Below are 15,070 nucleotides of genomic sequence, written 5' to 3'. Positions count from 1 at the left end.
TAGCAAGAGGCCAGAACAGTAGTACAACAGGCCATCTGCTCTTCAGCTACTTGCTGGCTATAGGTTTTTGGTCTGCGTTCCCTGCAAATGGAAATACTTCATTCACTCCTTCTGATCTTTTGAACCTGTTCCATCCTCCCTTCTGTGCTGGAGCAGTCATCTAACCCACAATTAAGTGGCTGACAAGAGCCCCAAGGTTCCTTTTACAACCAGGCTATTGCTGCAGTTTGTAGTTATGGTGCTTCTTTGCATGTGCAGGGGATATAACAACAAGAACAACTAATTTATTACTTATACCCCACTTATCTGGCCAGGCCTCCCCAGCCACTCCGGGCAGCTCCCAAAAGAATATTAAAAACACGATAAAACATCAAACATTAAAAACTTCCCTAAACAGGGCTGCCTTCTGAGGTCTTCTAAAAGTCAGTTGTTTATTTCCTTGACATCTGATGGGAGGGCGTTCCACAGGGCGGGTGCCACTACCGAGAAGGCCCTCTGCCTGGTTCCCTGTAACCTTACTTCCTGCAGGGAGGGAACCGCCAGAAGGCCCTCAAAGATGGACCTCAGTGTCTGGGCTGAACAATTGGGGTAGAGACACTCCTTCAGGTATACTGGGCTATTCCTTTCATGCTGGCTTGGAAAAGAACATAAGTATTTGGCCAAGCCGCTAGAAGATAAGATGTTCACCCACCTGGTGCCATGCAGATGTTTTTGACTACAACTCTGGATTAGGCTGATGGAAGTTGTGGTCCAAAGCATCTTCACCGAGTTGGTGATGGATGCTCCATAGATACCTACTTGTTTGCAAAGGGTGGAAGCCCTTCATTTTAAGAATTGGAGTGAGTACTATTGAGAGTTGAAGAACAACACCTCCGCCCACAGCAAACACACAGGTGATCCCCTGATATCTGATCTCCTTCCCCTTTGTGCCCTACAGGCTTCTCTCTGGGTGCCACCATACAAGCAGAGACCATGGGCATCTGGATGTGGTGCCTTCCTCACCCTGAAAATCCTGACCACACCTTGGTGCTTTTGGACACGGAAGGACTGGGTGATGTGGAGAAGGTAGGCTGGAGGACAGAGCTGGAGCCAGTGTGATGCAGTGGTTAGGGTGTTGGGCTGAGACTTGGGAGGCCAGGGTTTGAATTCCCACTCAGCCACAAAGCTTGCTGGGTGGCCTTGGGCCAGTCACTGCCTTTCAGCCTAATCTACCTCACAGGGTTGTTGTGGGGAGAAATGTGTCACACTTAATGAGATCCCCGTGACATCCTAGGTCTCAGGTTTTGGCCTTGAAATCTCGGGCTCCTGAGCTGGCAGTCCTAAGAGCTAGGCTAATCTGGAACACTCCCAAAGCTTTTGGGTGTGGAGTGGCTGGGCAATGTGCAAACATCTGGAAGTAGGGAGTTGATGCCTTGAAGAGTTTTCTTTTTAAAAATGATAATAATTTTTTAATTCATTTTTAGCTTTAACAATTAGCATCACAAATAAATCATAATCATATACATATAGGATTCTCTGAATTCCTGGACTTCCCTCCACCTCTCCACGGTTTCCATAGTTATTCTTTTCCAACTGTATCAAATAATGTTCTCTGTATTTTCTTTAACCTCAATTCTCTCCATAGTTCTCATTACACTGCAAGTGTTGTTTTTTTATCCCTGCCAATGCTTTTAATTGTTTACAGTGATATTTTAAGTAACTTATAAACTTCCCCCATTCTTTATCAAATTTATTATCCTCTTGAACTCTGACCTTCACAGTCATTTTTGCCATCATTTTTGTCAGCCATTCTTCTCTTGTAGGTACTTTGTCTTCCTTCCATCTTTGGGATAATAACATCCACGCAGCTGTCGTAGCGTACATAAACAGTCTTTTCTGCTCCTTTGGTATATCCGGACCTAAGATTCCTAATAAAAAAGCTTCTGTTTTCCCCCACAAAAGTTATTTTAAACATTTTTTTCAACTCATTATAAGTCATTTGCCTAGGATGGTTTTCTATGCAGTCCTTACATACAACAGGAAAACTAGACTAAGAGCAGCCCCAGAGCTCCTGAAAGTCACCACAGTCTGAGGCTGTGGGAACAGAAAATACCCACCAAAGCAGTGTCTCTAACTCTAGCGAATGCAACAACTCTAGGTTGCTGATATCAGGAAGGCACCAATCATTGTACTCTTTCCTGCAAGAAATTTAAACTTTTTTTAGGTAAACCTAGCATAGATGTTGATATGCTTTTAATCTCTGTTACTGTAGATTTCTTAAAATTAAAAAATCGCATTGCCGGGAGTTGGACTATATGACTCCTGGGGTACCCTCCAACTCTACAACTCTACAATTCTGTGATTCTATGTTTTCCATTGTTTTTAGCTTTTTAAATTGATGTCGTTTACAAATTTATTGCAAACCTCTTACAGGCTTTGCCGCAATCGAGCGGTCTATAAACGGCGTCAGATGCAAATAAATGAAACAGGTGCAAGCCCAGTGTGAGAAGGTTTTCTGCTAATTACTCCTATCCCTCCCTACAGAGCAACATTGAGAACGACGCGTGGATCTTTGCCTTGTCCATTCTGCTTAGCAGCACCTTGGTCTACAACAGCATGGGTATCATCGACCAGTTTGCCTTGGAAAAACTGCAGTATCCTTCCATGAAAGCTCCATTCCACCTCCAGTTCCCTGATTTGCAGCCAGAGTAGATGGGGCAGGGACTTTGGTTTGCATGGTATCTCTATGAACATTATGGGATCTCCCCCATGCACTTCTTTGCAGGATACTAGATGACCCTCGCAAGCCTGCAGTGCCACCGTTCTCTCTGGACTCGTGTGTTTGTTAGGAAAACATTCTTTAAGAAACAGACAAAAAGTTCCTGGAAGCTTTAAAGAGGGTTCCAGAATTTTCTTTAGTGTGTAGGAGTGGCGCTCTAGGCTTGATTGGTGTCAGCTGGAGGTGCAAATTAATAATAATAATAATAATAATAATAATAATAATAATAATAATAAATTTTATTTATACCCCGCACTCCCCAATAAAGGGAGGAAGCTGCAGACTGCAACTTCCGCAGGAGGAAAGCACACACACACACACACACACACACACACACACACACAGTCAGCACACACGCTGACCACAAGGTTGGAAGTAGGACTATGCGCTGCTGATACTATGAGTTTTTGCTGTGTCAGGATTGTTAATTACTGGACTGAGATTATACCGTGCTGGAGAGATAAGGAAGGAATGTAAATAGCTTGTATATAATAGTAACAGAAATGCTTGTGCAATCAGTCAAGCAACAAAGAAGCTCTTGACTGTGAATTTGAGTATGACTCCTGTTCTTGTCCTCTGCCTCCGGGGAAAACTCTGCTACAAACAGAAGTGGTTTTACCGAGCTGCCACCACACAAGCAGAAAAGCGCCGCAGAAGTGTGTGGGCGGTAGCCTCTAATAGTGTTATCTAAGTTATTTAACTGAGAGATTATTGCCCCAGGAGGGGACAAGAGCCATCTCCATACATTCCTTAGTGTAATCCCAGGTATGTGACAGAGCTGACTAAGCGAATCAAGGTAAAAGCTACAGCCACAAGGACCTCTGAGGATGGAGAGGAGGAAAGCAGTGAGGACTTTCTCAGGTTCTTCCCAGCCTTTGTTTGGGCTGTGCGTGATTTCACGCTGCAGCTAAAGCTGAATGGATGCCCCATCTCTTCCGACGAATATCTGGAGAACGCGTTGAGGAGGAAGAAAGGTGCGGGAAAGAGGGCTGATGGGATCCCACCCAGGCCTTGCGTCAGCAATCTGAGGCTGTGACAGGGACTTTATCCTTCAAGGGGCTGCATTCCCTTCTGAGCAACCTTACGGGGGCCACAGGGCAGAGGAAGGTGGAGCAACAGCTGTAGAACTGACCTTAGTACAGCAGGTCAGCATATTCCTCACCCAGGCAAGCAAAAAGCCTTATCAGAGTTCAGGGACACAGTTCAGCCAGGCAAAAACTCTCAAGGAGGCTGCAAGGCAAAGCCATTGAGGTCTGTAGCCTGAAGAGAAGGGGTGTGGACTGGGGAGAGTCCTGAGGGCTACCCAGAGAGACCTGCAGGGCTGTTTTTGGCCCACAGGCCTGAGATTCCCCATCCCTGAACGACATTCTTGTTAGCTTTTTATAACATCCGCGTCAGTGGGAAGTCCAAATTCTATAGACAATGATGAAAAATGGGAGAGAATCTTTCTGTGAAATGGGGCCTTTGAACATAAGAATCCCAAAAAAAGCCCTGCTGGCAGGCAAGAACTGTGTACGGTCCCCAATTCTGTCATTTTACTCCACAATTTTCTGGGTTAATGGGGTTGCAAACAGATGTTTGTTTCTGGAAGCAATTAACGTGGAAATGAGTGCTAAACCTCTTGTATATTCTGCTAGATTTCTGGAGGTAATCATAATCATAATAATTAGTATTAGTATTATTTCCCCAGCCACTCTGGGCAGCTCCAAACAGAATATTAAAAACACAATAAAACATCAAACATTAAAAACTTCCCTAAGGGCTGCCTTCAGGTGTCTTCTAAAAGTCAGACAGTTGTTTATTTCCTTGACATCTGGTGGGAGGGAGTTCCACAGGGCGGGTGCCACTACCGAGAAGGCCCTCTGCCTGGTTCTCTGTAAGCTCACATCTCGCAGTGAGGGAACCGCCAGAAGACACTCGGCGCTGGACCTCAGCATCTGGGCAGAACGATGGGGGTGGAGACACTCCTTCAGGTGTACTGGGCCAAGGCCATTTAGGGCTTTAAAGGTCAGTGAAAACACTGAATTGTGCTCGGAAACATACTGGGAGCCAATGTAGGTCTTTCAGGACCAGTGTTATATGGTCTTGGCAACCACTCCCAGTCAACAGTCTGGCTGTCGCATTCTGGATTAGTTGTAGTTTCCGGGTCACCTTCAAAGGTAGCCCCACATAGAGCACATTGAGGTGGCTTTTACATTGTATGAAAGCTCAAATATAATGCGGATACATGAGGGAAACAGAATGAACTGCTGATGTGGTCTTTCAGGACTACGTCACTTAGGATTGTATATGGGGGACTGTTTAGTTGAAAGCACATCCTTGACAGAATCTGCTGGCAAAACGAACAGGAAAACAGGATGAGCTAGAATTTTCCTCCCTGGTTTGTCACCTTTCTGCAGGTGGGAGGATTTTGGCATAGGGGTGTTTTCACTGAATCCATTACAAATGCGCATTCCAAAATGCTGTTGACGTGAAGGATTGCACCACTTGGCCAGCTGAATTTGATCTTAGGCAGGCATGACGTCTGGAGCAAAGATGGAATGCAGCAGCCCAGAAAGACTGATGGCTTTGAACTTTCTTGCATTCTCCCTCTCCAGGACAACCCGAGAAGCTAGATCTTGCCAAGAAATGCATCCGCCAATACTTCCCCAGCCGCAAGTGCTTTGTCTTTGACCGCCCGGCCGGAAGCAGAGACTTATCGGAACTGGACGACCTGTCTGAAAAGATGCTAAGCCCCAACTTTGTGGTGCAAGCGCACCGCTTCCGCCAGCACATATATGAAAGTGCTCAGCCCAAAATGATCGAAGGAGGACACCTGGTGACCGGGATATGTGAGTAGAAGGGAAGGGACTAGAAAAAATGGATGTGTTAGCAAAGTCACTTAAGTAACACAGACGGCGTCCAGAGGGAGAAAAGGAATCATCGTAACACTTCACAGGAGAGAGGGGAAAGTCCCATTTCACAAGTAGAAATCCCTGACAGATACCCACAACTTAATATAATTGATATAGGAATACAGCATGTCTCACCATAGAAACGCAAGTAGCTAGCTAAAATAAACAAACTGGCTTTCTTCCCTCCCTTTGCAGTGCTGGGGCACCTGGTGGTGACCTACGTGGATACAATCTCCAGTGGCTCCATACCCTGCATAGAGAACGCGGTGGTAGCCTTGGCGCAGATTGAGAACACAGCTGCTGTGCATGATGCCATTACATACTATGAAGCAGAGATAGAGAAACACTTGAAGCTGCCCACTGAGACTATTGAGGAGCTGCTGAAAGTGCACGCCCAATACGAGAAGGAGGCCATTAAAGTGTTCTTGGCTCGGGCCTTCAAGGATGACGATCACGACTATCAGAAAGAACTTGGGGTATGAGGATTAACTCACCAGTGGGCATGAGATAAGGGGCTCTCCATATCTGATATGGGGAAAACTAGAAGGATTTTGTGTTGGATGGAAAGTTGGCTACTCAGAAATGGGAGGTTCCTTTCTACGGGGCAATGTATTCATTCCTGTCCTAGTTCAGAGACTGAGTAGCCAAGATGTCAAGGGATGACATCTTAGCAAGGTTGTGTTGTTGGCCATTGATTGGATGCCATTGGAGCTAGTTGAGTTGAGCTAAGAGGCCCCCAGGAACATGGAACAACTGGCAACCACTTGGTTTTGTTGGGACGAAAAAGTGACCCTGTTTCCAAGGGTAGTGTTTAGAATGAGGAACTCACTGTGGGAGGACCAGTTTGAGGAAAGGACAGAGGGTAGTAGGTGGGCCACCTTTTTCAGGCAAAGTAGACTTGCAGCAGGTCGTTATTTGAGGCCTTATCCACACACCATTTGCCCTGTTCTTTCTGAGCCTCCCCACTTAAGCAAGTGGCCGTTCCTATATGGGGAAAACTGAAGAGGATTTGTTGCTGGGAGGAAAGTTCGAGACTCAAAACTGTTTCTTTCCTTTTCCACAGAGGGTAGCAGGTTGATGCTTGCCCTGGTTCAGGGAATGACTGGCCAGGATGTCGAGGAATGAGACCTGGATTCTTGGCATGTGTCATGAATACACCAGCTCCCAGGGAAGAAGTGCAGACAGAGGGAGAGGGGAGACAGGAAGAGAGAGGTCTGCAAAACAAAGCTGAGGGAAGATCAAGTTACAGGGACACAGGACAGGAGCAGAGAGGAGAGCGGGAGAATTCACAGAAGTTCTGAGTCCTGAAATGAGGAAGGGGATAGAGGTGACCCCATTAGCCCTCAGTCTCTCCTAATCATAGGACTCCAGAATCGCCTTCCTCACAAGAAGAGGGTAGGCTGCTTTTGGTTTCGAAGGAAGAAAAACCCCTAGTGGGAACATCACCAATGATGGACAGCAGGCAGATGTTGCTGCTCTGTGAACCTCACCTACGGTTTCCAAGACTCCCTGACAGCATGGTTGTGTTGGCCATAGATTGGGTTTGGTTGGAGCCTGTTGAGTTGAGTTGTCCCCAGGAAGGCAGGGCATCCAGCAGCTGCTTGGTTGTGCAGGGACAAGAAGTTCAAGAAGTTGATCCTGTTCCCAGAGAGGTATTTTGAGGAAGCAACTAATTGTGGGAGTACCATTTTTTGGAGTGGAACAGAGGTTTGTGGACCAGCTGTTCTCTTCTTCAGGCAAAGTGGAATAGCAGTAGTCCTGTTATCCAAGTCCGCTAGTCCTTCTATTCATTTCTTCTCCCTCTTAGTTGGCAAATGGGAAGCCAACCAATGACAACGAGATTTGGTTCTGGAGTTTCCAGTTGTTGATCTGTAGCTAAAGCCACTTCTTCTCACATCAAGGGCACCTTGGTCACCCCCCTGGGTCTCCAAATGTGCTTTTTGCACTCGCCCACCTGGTTTTATACACAAATGGATGAGAAGGTTGAATTAGGGGCCCTCCAGCCTCTTGCTCCGAATAGGTTAATCTTACATTGCATGTTTGGGTTACATCCTGCTTGCATTTGTTGACGTTGCTGGGAGGGTTGGCCCAATGAAATTTTGTGCTTTCCTGCAGACTTTCCGTTTGACACAATGAAGCTTTTGACTCTGGTGATCCCATTGTTTTCCTTTTCCTTTGGCCTTCTGCCTGGGAAAAGAGTGAACCGTGCCAACAGATTTGTCCTTTTTTTTTAGGATGCTTAGAATTTCCAGACTCTCTGGAATGGGGAATATAGGACCATCCTCTACTGCTGAACGTCTGTTCGTATCTGACACTATCTGCTTCTTGCCCAACCCCAGGAGCGGCTGCAATCCAAACTTTCCAAGTTGTGTTCTCGCAATGAGCAGGCATCGTTGGATCGTTGCCAGGCGGTGCTCCTGGAGCTATTCCAGGACCTGGAAGAGAATTTCGGCAAGGGGACCTACTCTGTGGCTGGTGGTTACCTGAAGTTCCTGGATCACCAGAAGGAAAAATTGGAACAGTATCACCTGCTGCCTGGGAAAGGGATCATGGTGAGTCAGGCTCAATGGGAGAGCAATGGGGGGGGGGGGAAGGATGGCAAGGGCCAGAAGGATACCCCTGAGAAAAATAACTCCCCCTTTAGCAACCTCAGAATGTTATTATTAGTTATATAATGCCAGATGTGTACACAGGGCTGTATCCAACAAAGTGATAATGTAAGACCCTATTTGAGCAAGGATTATCGCTGGCACAATGTGGCTCAATCACCCCCATCTCCTTTCCCTGAACCCCCCCCTAAATCTAGGGGTCCCTCTGACCCTTCGGAGTAAATTTGGGGAGAGTGTGGGGTGTTTGTGTGTGGGCGGAGTTGAATACAAACAAACAAACAAACAAACAAACAAACAAACAAACAAACAAACAAACAAACGACTTCACTCTCTCTCAGGCTTCCAAGGCCCTGGAAGAATTCCTGAAATCCAAAGAGGCAGCAGCACAGTCCATTCTGCAGGCTGACCGGACCCTCACAGAAAAAGAAAAGGAGCTTGAAGGTGAATCTGTTCAGGGACAGCTTGCTACGACTCGCAGACACATAGGCTGCTTCCACACTGGCCATTTAGTCTGGAATCGTCACTTTTTGCTCACACCCTTTTTGTGAGATCTCTGCAGGTGGTCGCGAAGAAAACATCCCCCTCTCATGCCTTTGTGGTTTATCTTCAGTTCTTTTCTGTCCCGCCCCCCCCCCAGCAAAAAGAAAAGAAAATCTACATTTTTAAAGCTCAGAAGAAGAGCTGTGTCATTTCCTATCCCCATGTAATGAACGTGGGGTGCCCCTGCAGGGCAGATTCATGACATCTCGTCTGGAGTCCTCCCAGTAGATGGTGACAGGAGGTAGACTGGAATAAATCCGCAGCTTCTTTCGGAAATAATAATAATAAAAAAAATACCAGCATGAACTCACTGCTTGTCTCTTTCTATGCAGCGGAGCGAGTCCGGGCCGAGGCTTCTGCACGAGAAGCTAAGCTGCAAGAACAAATGAAAGAGGAGGCCATCAAGATGGCCCAGGAGAAAGAGCGGAGTTATAAGGAGCATGAAGCACAGTTAATGGCCAAGATGGAAGAAGACAGGAAGAAGATGCAGGCTGAGCACGAGATGGTGATGAACAGGAAGCTTGAGGTAATAGAATAGCGCCCTCTATGTGCAGCCTTGGTCATCTACACCAGAGGTGGCGAGACTTGGGGCTTGGGGGACAGGTCATAGCTGTCAACCGTCCCTTATTTGGCGGGAAACTCACTTATCCCAGCGCCGTTTCCTGCTGCTGTCCCGGATTGATGATATCCCGTAAATTTCCCGGGTTTCAAAGGAAGCAGCTCCTCTCCCTCCCTCCCTGCCGACCAGGGAGGAGGGAGGCTCCAACCTCGTTGCTTGACTGCGTTGCTCACCCAATAAGGAGTCTAAGAACGACTTGGGGGTGGAGCTTGCATGCCTTGTGCCAATCAAATCGGCCGCGTTGCCTGGGGACTTGCCTTTGCTCAGCGCTTCCCAGCGGAGAGGTGACGGTGGTTTCCCTTGCTGCATCCCCTTTGCCGGGTTGCTGCGCTATGGGAACCACCGCTTGAGGCTTCGTTCGGCTTCTGGCTGGGCTTTCTGCCTTTGGCTCGGAGGGGCTCAGAAGTTGAATATACCTGTGCTCGGAATCAGATGGATACGTCATCGATGGCCCACTCACCCTTGCTGGGGAAAAGGTCTGTCTGGAGTGGGGGCACATGGGGGAGGGGAATCCCTTATTTTGGCTGCTGATCCCTTATTTTTGAGGCTGCTGGTCCCTTATTTTCAAATCTGTAAGTTGACAGCTATGGGACAGGTATGGCCCCCCAAGGCCTCAGGCTCCTTGGAATCGCCTTAGGCCTCTTCGTAGCTACATTTCTTTTTTTCATTTCACTTTTAATTTGTATACCGCCTTTCTATATAACTATGCACATGGCGGTTTACAGCAACAAAACATACAATAAAGAACACGGGCCTTGGAATAATCTGATCCAATACAGAAAGTCATAATACAACGTATCTTTAAAATGGAACGGCTTATATCAAATGAAGCAATATTTAGTAATCTAGTAGAATGTAATAGTACACAATGAAATTAACTCTCAATACATGAGCAAATAATAATTAACAATTGCAATGAATAATTAAATTCCTTCCATTTTATTAAATTAAATTCCATTCCTTTTATTTTGTTTCGACTATGGCAGACCAACACTGCTACCTACCTGTAAATAAATAATTACTAAACCATTGACCAATAAAAATAACTGCAGGTCACAATGCATAAAATGCCACATTACATACCAAACCATGTAAAAGGATCACATTGAGAAACAAAGGACACACCACTGATAACATTATTAAAATCCCTAAATTCCTCTCCTCCCTTTACCTGTTACAGACCCTGCATTGCATTCCCCCTTGAGGGTTTTTGCCTGACTAGAATATGCCCTTGAACTCTGACACCACTTGCATAAGATTTCCAAATGTTAATTTACACGGACAGCACCACGTTTAGAAATAATAACTGCAGTAGAAATACAATACATCTCGCTCCAGTGAGGAAGGCAGTGACCAGGGGATCTGCGTGGTTGCCCAGTCTGCTGCCTAGGCAAGGCTGGGCGATACATCGTCCCATGTAGGTTTGTAGACCACACCATGAGAACCTTTTCAAAACGAATGAGCTGGCAATTTATTTCTGAAGCACAGCTTCCAAAACTCCAGGGGGCGGTATAATTGTGAGTCATCTGACAACTGGCTGGCTGCCGTCCCTTTCGGCTCCCTTTCCCCTCCGATAGCAGAATAGTCCCGCTCCCAGCCTCAGTGCCTCCCTGCAGCCACAATATCTCTACTCAATGTAGGAATCGTGGCTGGGCTGCTTCTTCCTTCTCCTCATCTCTGTCCAGGGAGGAATGGAGTTTGCCCTTCAAAGGCAAGGGCTCACCTTCCTCAGAGAGGAGGGATCCGCATTGCACAGGGTACATAGCAATAAATAAATAAATAAATAAATAAATAAATAAATAAATAAATAAATAATTATACCCTGCCCATCTGGCTGAGTTTCCCCAGCCACTCTGGGTGGCTCCAAACAGATTATTATTATTATTAGTGATAAAACATCAAACATTAAAAACTTCCCTAAACAGGGCTGCCTTCTGAGGTCTTCTAAAAGTCAGATAGTTTTTATTTCCTTGACATCTGATGGGAGGGCGTTCCACAGGGTGGGTGCCACTACCGAGAAGGCCCTCTCCCTGGTTCCCTGTAATCTCACTTCTCACTGTGAGGGAACCGCCAGAAGGACCTCGGAGCTGGACCTCAGTGTCTGGGCTGAACGATGGGGGTGGAGACGCTCCTTCAGGTATACCTGCTAATCTCCATGACCGCTCTTTCGCCCAGCCCTACAGCCCAGATATCGCCCAGCCCTACAGCCCAGGTGTTGCTGATGAGCCTCTGCTCCCTTCTTAGGGTTCTTTATCTTCCCAATGGATTTGCACTGGGCAGCCTTTAAACAGAGGACTATCCTCTATATAGCATAACACACACGGGCACTCTAGACAGCCCTGTGCCCTTTTATTCATTCCTTCCATTCCAGCTGCTTTGTGAGGAACTGGGGCTGACTTCTATCTTCATCCTTGCCACTCCCTAGGAGCAGAGGCGCCTTCAGAAGGAAGGGTTTGAGCAGGAAGTCGCAAAGCTTCAACTTCAGATCCAGGCACTACAGGAGACAGTGCAGATGCAGAGAAATACTTGTGGCCCCCGGCCTCGTCGTCGTTGTGTAATTCAATGAAAACAGCATCCCTGGAAGTGTCAATGGGTTGAATAAAGTGTCTAGATTGGCCTCAGGACTGTGGATGGGAGTGCAGCTAGGAAACCAGGGGATGAACGGAGATCTACCTTATGTTACCATTTAGCTGGTGTTTGCAGTCTGTTTGCGCACAAAGGAACCCCAACTCTGCCTTTTTAAGTCTATTTCTAAGGGGTCATCTACACTTCCACTTGATCTGTGCCTATAAAGCACAGGTCTGAGTGGTTTTCCATTTGCCCCGCTCCTTTCCCAAGGAAAACCTGCTCTTTAGTTCTCAATCGAAGCAAACAACAAACCCAAATTGCTGTTTGCACTGATCGAGCACTAAAGAGCAGTTTCCCCCCACCCCCAGGACAAGGGGAAGTGTGGATAAGCCCTAACAAAAGAAAAACATGAAACAGACTGTGACATGAAGACTCGGCCTTGGGCCAGTCACTGTCTCTCCGCCTAACCCATGAGCGTAGCCAGGATTGTTACTGGGGGGGGCAGGACCAATGTGATTGGCCAGCTAGTTAAGTATTTCTATTGTTTTATTTGTTTTGGGGTGGGGGGCAGCTGCCCCTGCCCCCCCTTGGCTATGCCCATGACTTTTGAAGGAAAGGTGGGAAATTAATGCAATATATATTATCATCTATTTTTAAAAAATAAATGCATATTATTGGTTTTTCAGTGAAGTTGTACTGTTGAAAAAGGGAAGAAATCAATAAAGTACAATTGAACAAACAGAGATATCACATCGTTTTTCCTGTGGAGTAAGATATGGGGAGAGAGGGTATAAAGCCAGTATAGATAATACAGAACAAGAAAAACAGCAGCCATTCATGTCAATTCACAGAGCCACCCCCCCCCAAAGCCAACGTATGGAGCAGAGGGCTTTAAATGTTTGCAGGTGGAATTAATAAGAGTCAGAAATGGAAACCACACGTCTGCAAATGCATCTCTTTTAGCTCACTTGCCCTTTGGTTGGCCTCAAATTATGAGAAAGCCTCTCCATCAAAGCCAGATGCCAGATATTATGACTGTACCATATTATGAGTGTACCAATTTTCAGTGGAGAAGTCCAAGGGTGTTTTCCTCCCTCCTGCTACTGCCCCCCAAAAGACAGCTAATGAGATTCCCGTGAAATGGTTTAGGACCAACAAAAGTGGAAAGTAGAGTTAGTGAGGGAGACTTTGGGACTCTTTGGGGCTGGGTATTTTTAGAGACATGGTTAAATACAAGGCCCAGACCTGAGCCACATGGAGTCAATGCTACCACATAAGAAAGTTGGAGCCCTAAATGGACCATCCGCTCCAGCAATTAGGAGAGAAAGTGGGGCCCATATAGCTCATGCATATCATCATCTTGATACAATTTGAATGCAACTCTGGGTGCTGTGGCAGGTTTGGGCTTAAATGCGGGGAAGCTGAGCTGCAAATGCGTGCTCAACTGCAAAGCTCCCTTGAATGGGGTTTCAGAGATGGTGGTGTAACAGGGAGTCCATGGAGCAACCCACAATCGCCTAACCTTGACTCCCATAGGTTCAGGGTGGGGTCACAAGCAAGCGATTTCAGCCAGGAGATAGAAGCAAAACAGCAGCTGGTTAGTCTGATCTTCATTGTTACAACAAGACTTCACGCTACCACAAAAATGAAGCAACCAGGTCAATGGTTACATCCGTATTTTAAAGTTTCCCAAAGTTTCCCACAATACAACTCAGGATGCATCATCAAGACATCATAGATATGTCACAGAAAAGGCGTGGCCTCAGGTAGAACCTGAGATCCAGGCATGCCCCTGTCAATCAAATATAGCCTTTCACACTTACCCCATCACAGTACAAAGAAAGGTATTTTCATTATTTTGACTGCCATGATCCGACACTTTGTTGAAGGGAAACTCCCCTCTGGAGTATACAGTGGTACCTCGGGTTACATACACTTCAGGTTACATATGCTTCAGATTACAGACTCCGCTAACCCAGAAATAGTGCTTCAGGTTAAGAACTTTGCTTCAGGATGAGAACAGAAATTGTGCTCCGGTGGCGCAGCAGCAGGAGGAGGCCCCATTAGCTAAAGTGGTGCTTCAGGCTAAGAATAGTTTCAGGTTAAGAATGGACGTCCGGAACGAATTAAGTACTTAACCTGAGGTACCACTGTATTGAACAGATGGAAAGCTCTTTTATCTGAGTAGGCTGAAAGAAGAGTAAGGTTACCGTAACTTTCGTCATAGAGCTTCAGTATGCTGATGACAACGTAGTGTGGGCACGCTCAGAGGATGTCCTCCAAACCATCCTAAATATCTTCGCAGCAGCTTACGAAAAGCTTGGCCTATCGCTCAATCCAAAAAACCAAAGTCATCCAAAAAACCAACATCCAACAAGCACAAAACAACCCCTCTGCAGCGCCACAAATCCAACTCAATGGTGTAACGTTGGAAAATGTTGATTACTTCTCCTACCTGGGCAGTTATCTTCCCACAAGGGCCAACATTGATGCCGAAATCCAGCATCGCCTGAGCTCTGCGAGTGCAGCTTTTCCCCCGAGTGAAGTGCAGAGTGTTTGAGGCCTGGGACATTGACAGGGAAACCAAAATGCTTGTTTACAAAGCTATTGTACTACCAACCTTGCTGTATGCTTGTGAAACCTGGAACTGAGAAGATGGATAAAATGAGTGATTTCTATAACGTTTTCCCATTGAGCCAGTACATAGATACGTTTAACAGTGAATTGCTACATTTGGTATTGTCACTTTCCCTATTTTCGTTCGTTGGAGACCTGGGTTTCAGCGGGGAGTCGTCGGCTCCTGAGCTGAGCTTCCCTTGCAAATGCAATGCCTTTGCAGATATGTATGTTGCTGTTATTTTCTCTGGACACTAGAGGATTTGGTTTGACGGGTGAAAAGGCGGCGAAATACCTCTGATATGTGTACGAGTGAATGGTAATGTGCAGCGGAGACTCCTTGTCTTTGCCTCATGTTGTGGAGAGGCAAGACTCGTGGTGGTGGTGGGGAGGTCTCTCACCTCCCTTCCAATTTCCCGGTAGCAGTGGGTACAGACGTTTCACTGCGCACACGTGTAGGCAGCAG

The 15,070-nt window shown here is 46.5% G+C and overlaps 1 protein-coding gene across 1 annotated transcript in view; it reads left to right on the top strand.

Moving 5' to 3' along the window:
• Positions 1 to 12,727, top strand: part of LOC310711157 (uncharacterized protein) — a 29,215-nt gene extending 16,488 nt beyond the window's left edge. Inside the window, exons 13-21 of the mRNA XM_083512625.1 lie at positions 938 to 1,065; positions 2,524 to 2,633; positions 3,524 to 3,732; positions 5,356 to 5,589; positions 5,848 to 6,128; positions 7,992 to 8,204; positions 8,600 to 8,702; positions 9,134 to 9,327; positions 11,846 to 12,727. Coding sequence (XP_083368751.1) covers positions 938 to 1,065; positions 2,524 to 2,633; positions 3,524 to 3,732; positions 5,356 to 5,589; positions 5,848 to 6,128; positions 7,992 to 8,204; positions 8,600 to 8,702; positions 9,134 to 9,327; positions 11,846 to 11,986 — 1,613 coding nt within the window. The 3' untranslated portion in view covers positions 11,987 to 12,727. The remainder of the gene's footprint in view (positions 1 to 937; positions 1,066 to 2,523; positions 2,634 to 3,523; positions 3,733 to 5,355; positions 5,590 to 5,847; positions 6,129 to 7,991; positions 8,205 to 8,599; positions 8,703 to 9,133; positions 9,328 to 11,845) is intronic.
• Positions 12,728 to 15,070: the final 2,343 nt, after the last annotated feature.

Source organism: Podarcis liolepis (assembly GCF_965112155.1).
Source record: "Podarcis liolepis genome assembly, chromosome: 7".
In the NCBI taxonomy this organism is placed as follows: domain Eukaryota; kingdom Metazoa; phylum Chordata; class Lepidosauria; order Squamata; family Lacertidae; genus Podarcis; species Podarcis liolepis.
Note: the sequence above shows the minus strand (reverse complement) of the source record. Positions and strands in the feature narration are given on the sequence as shown.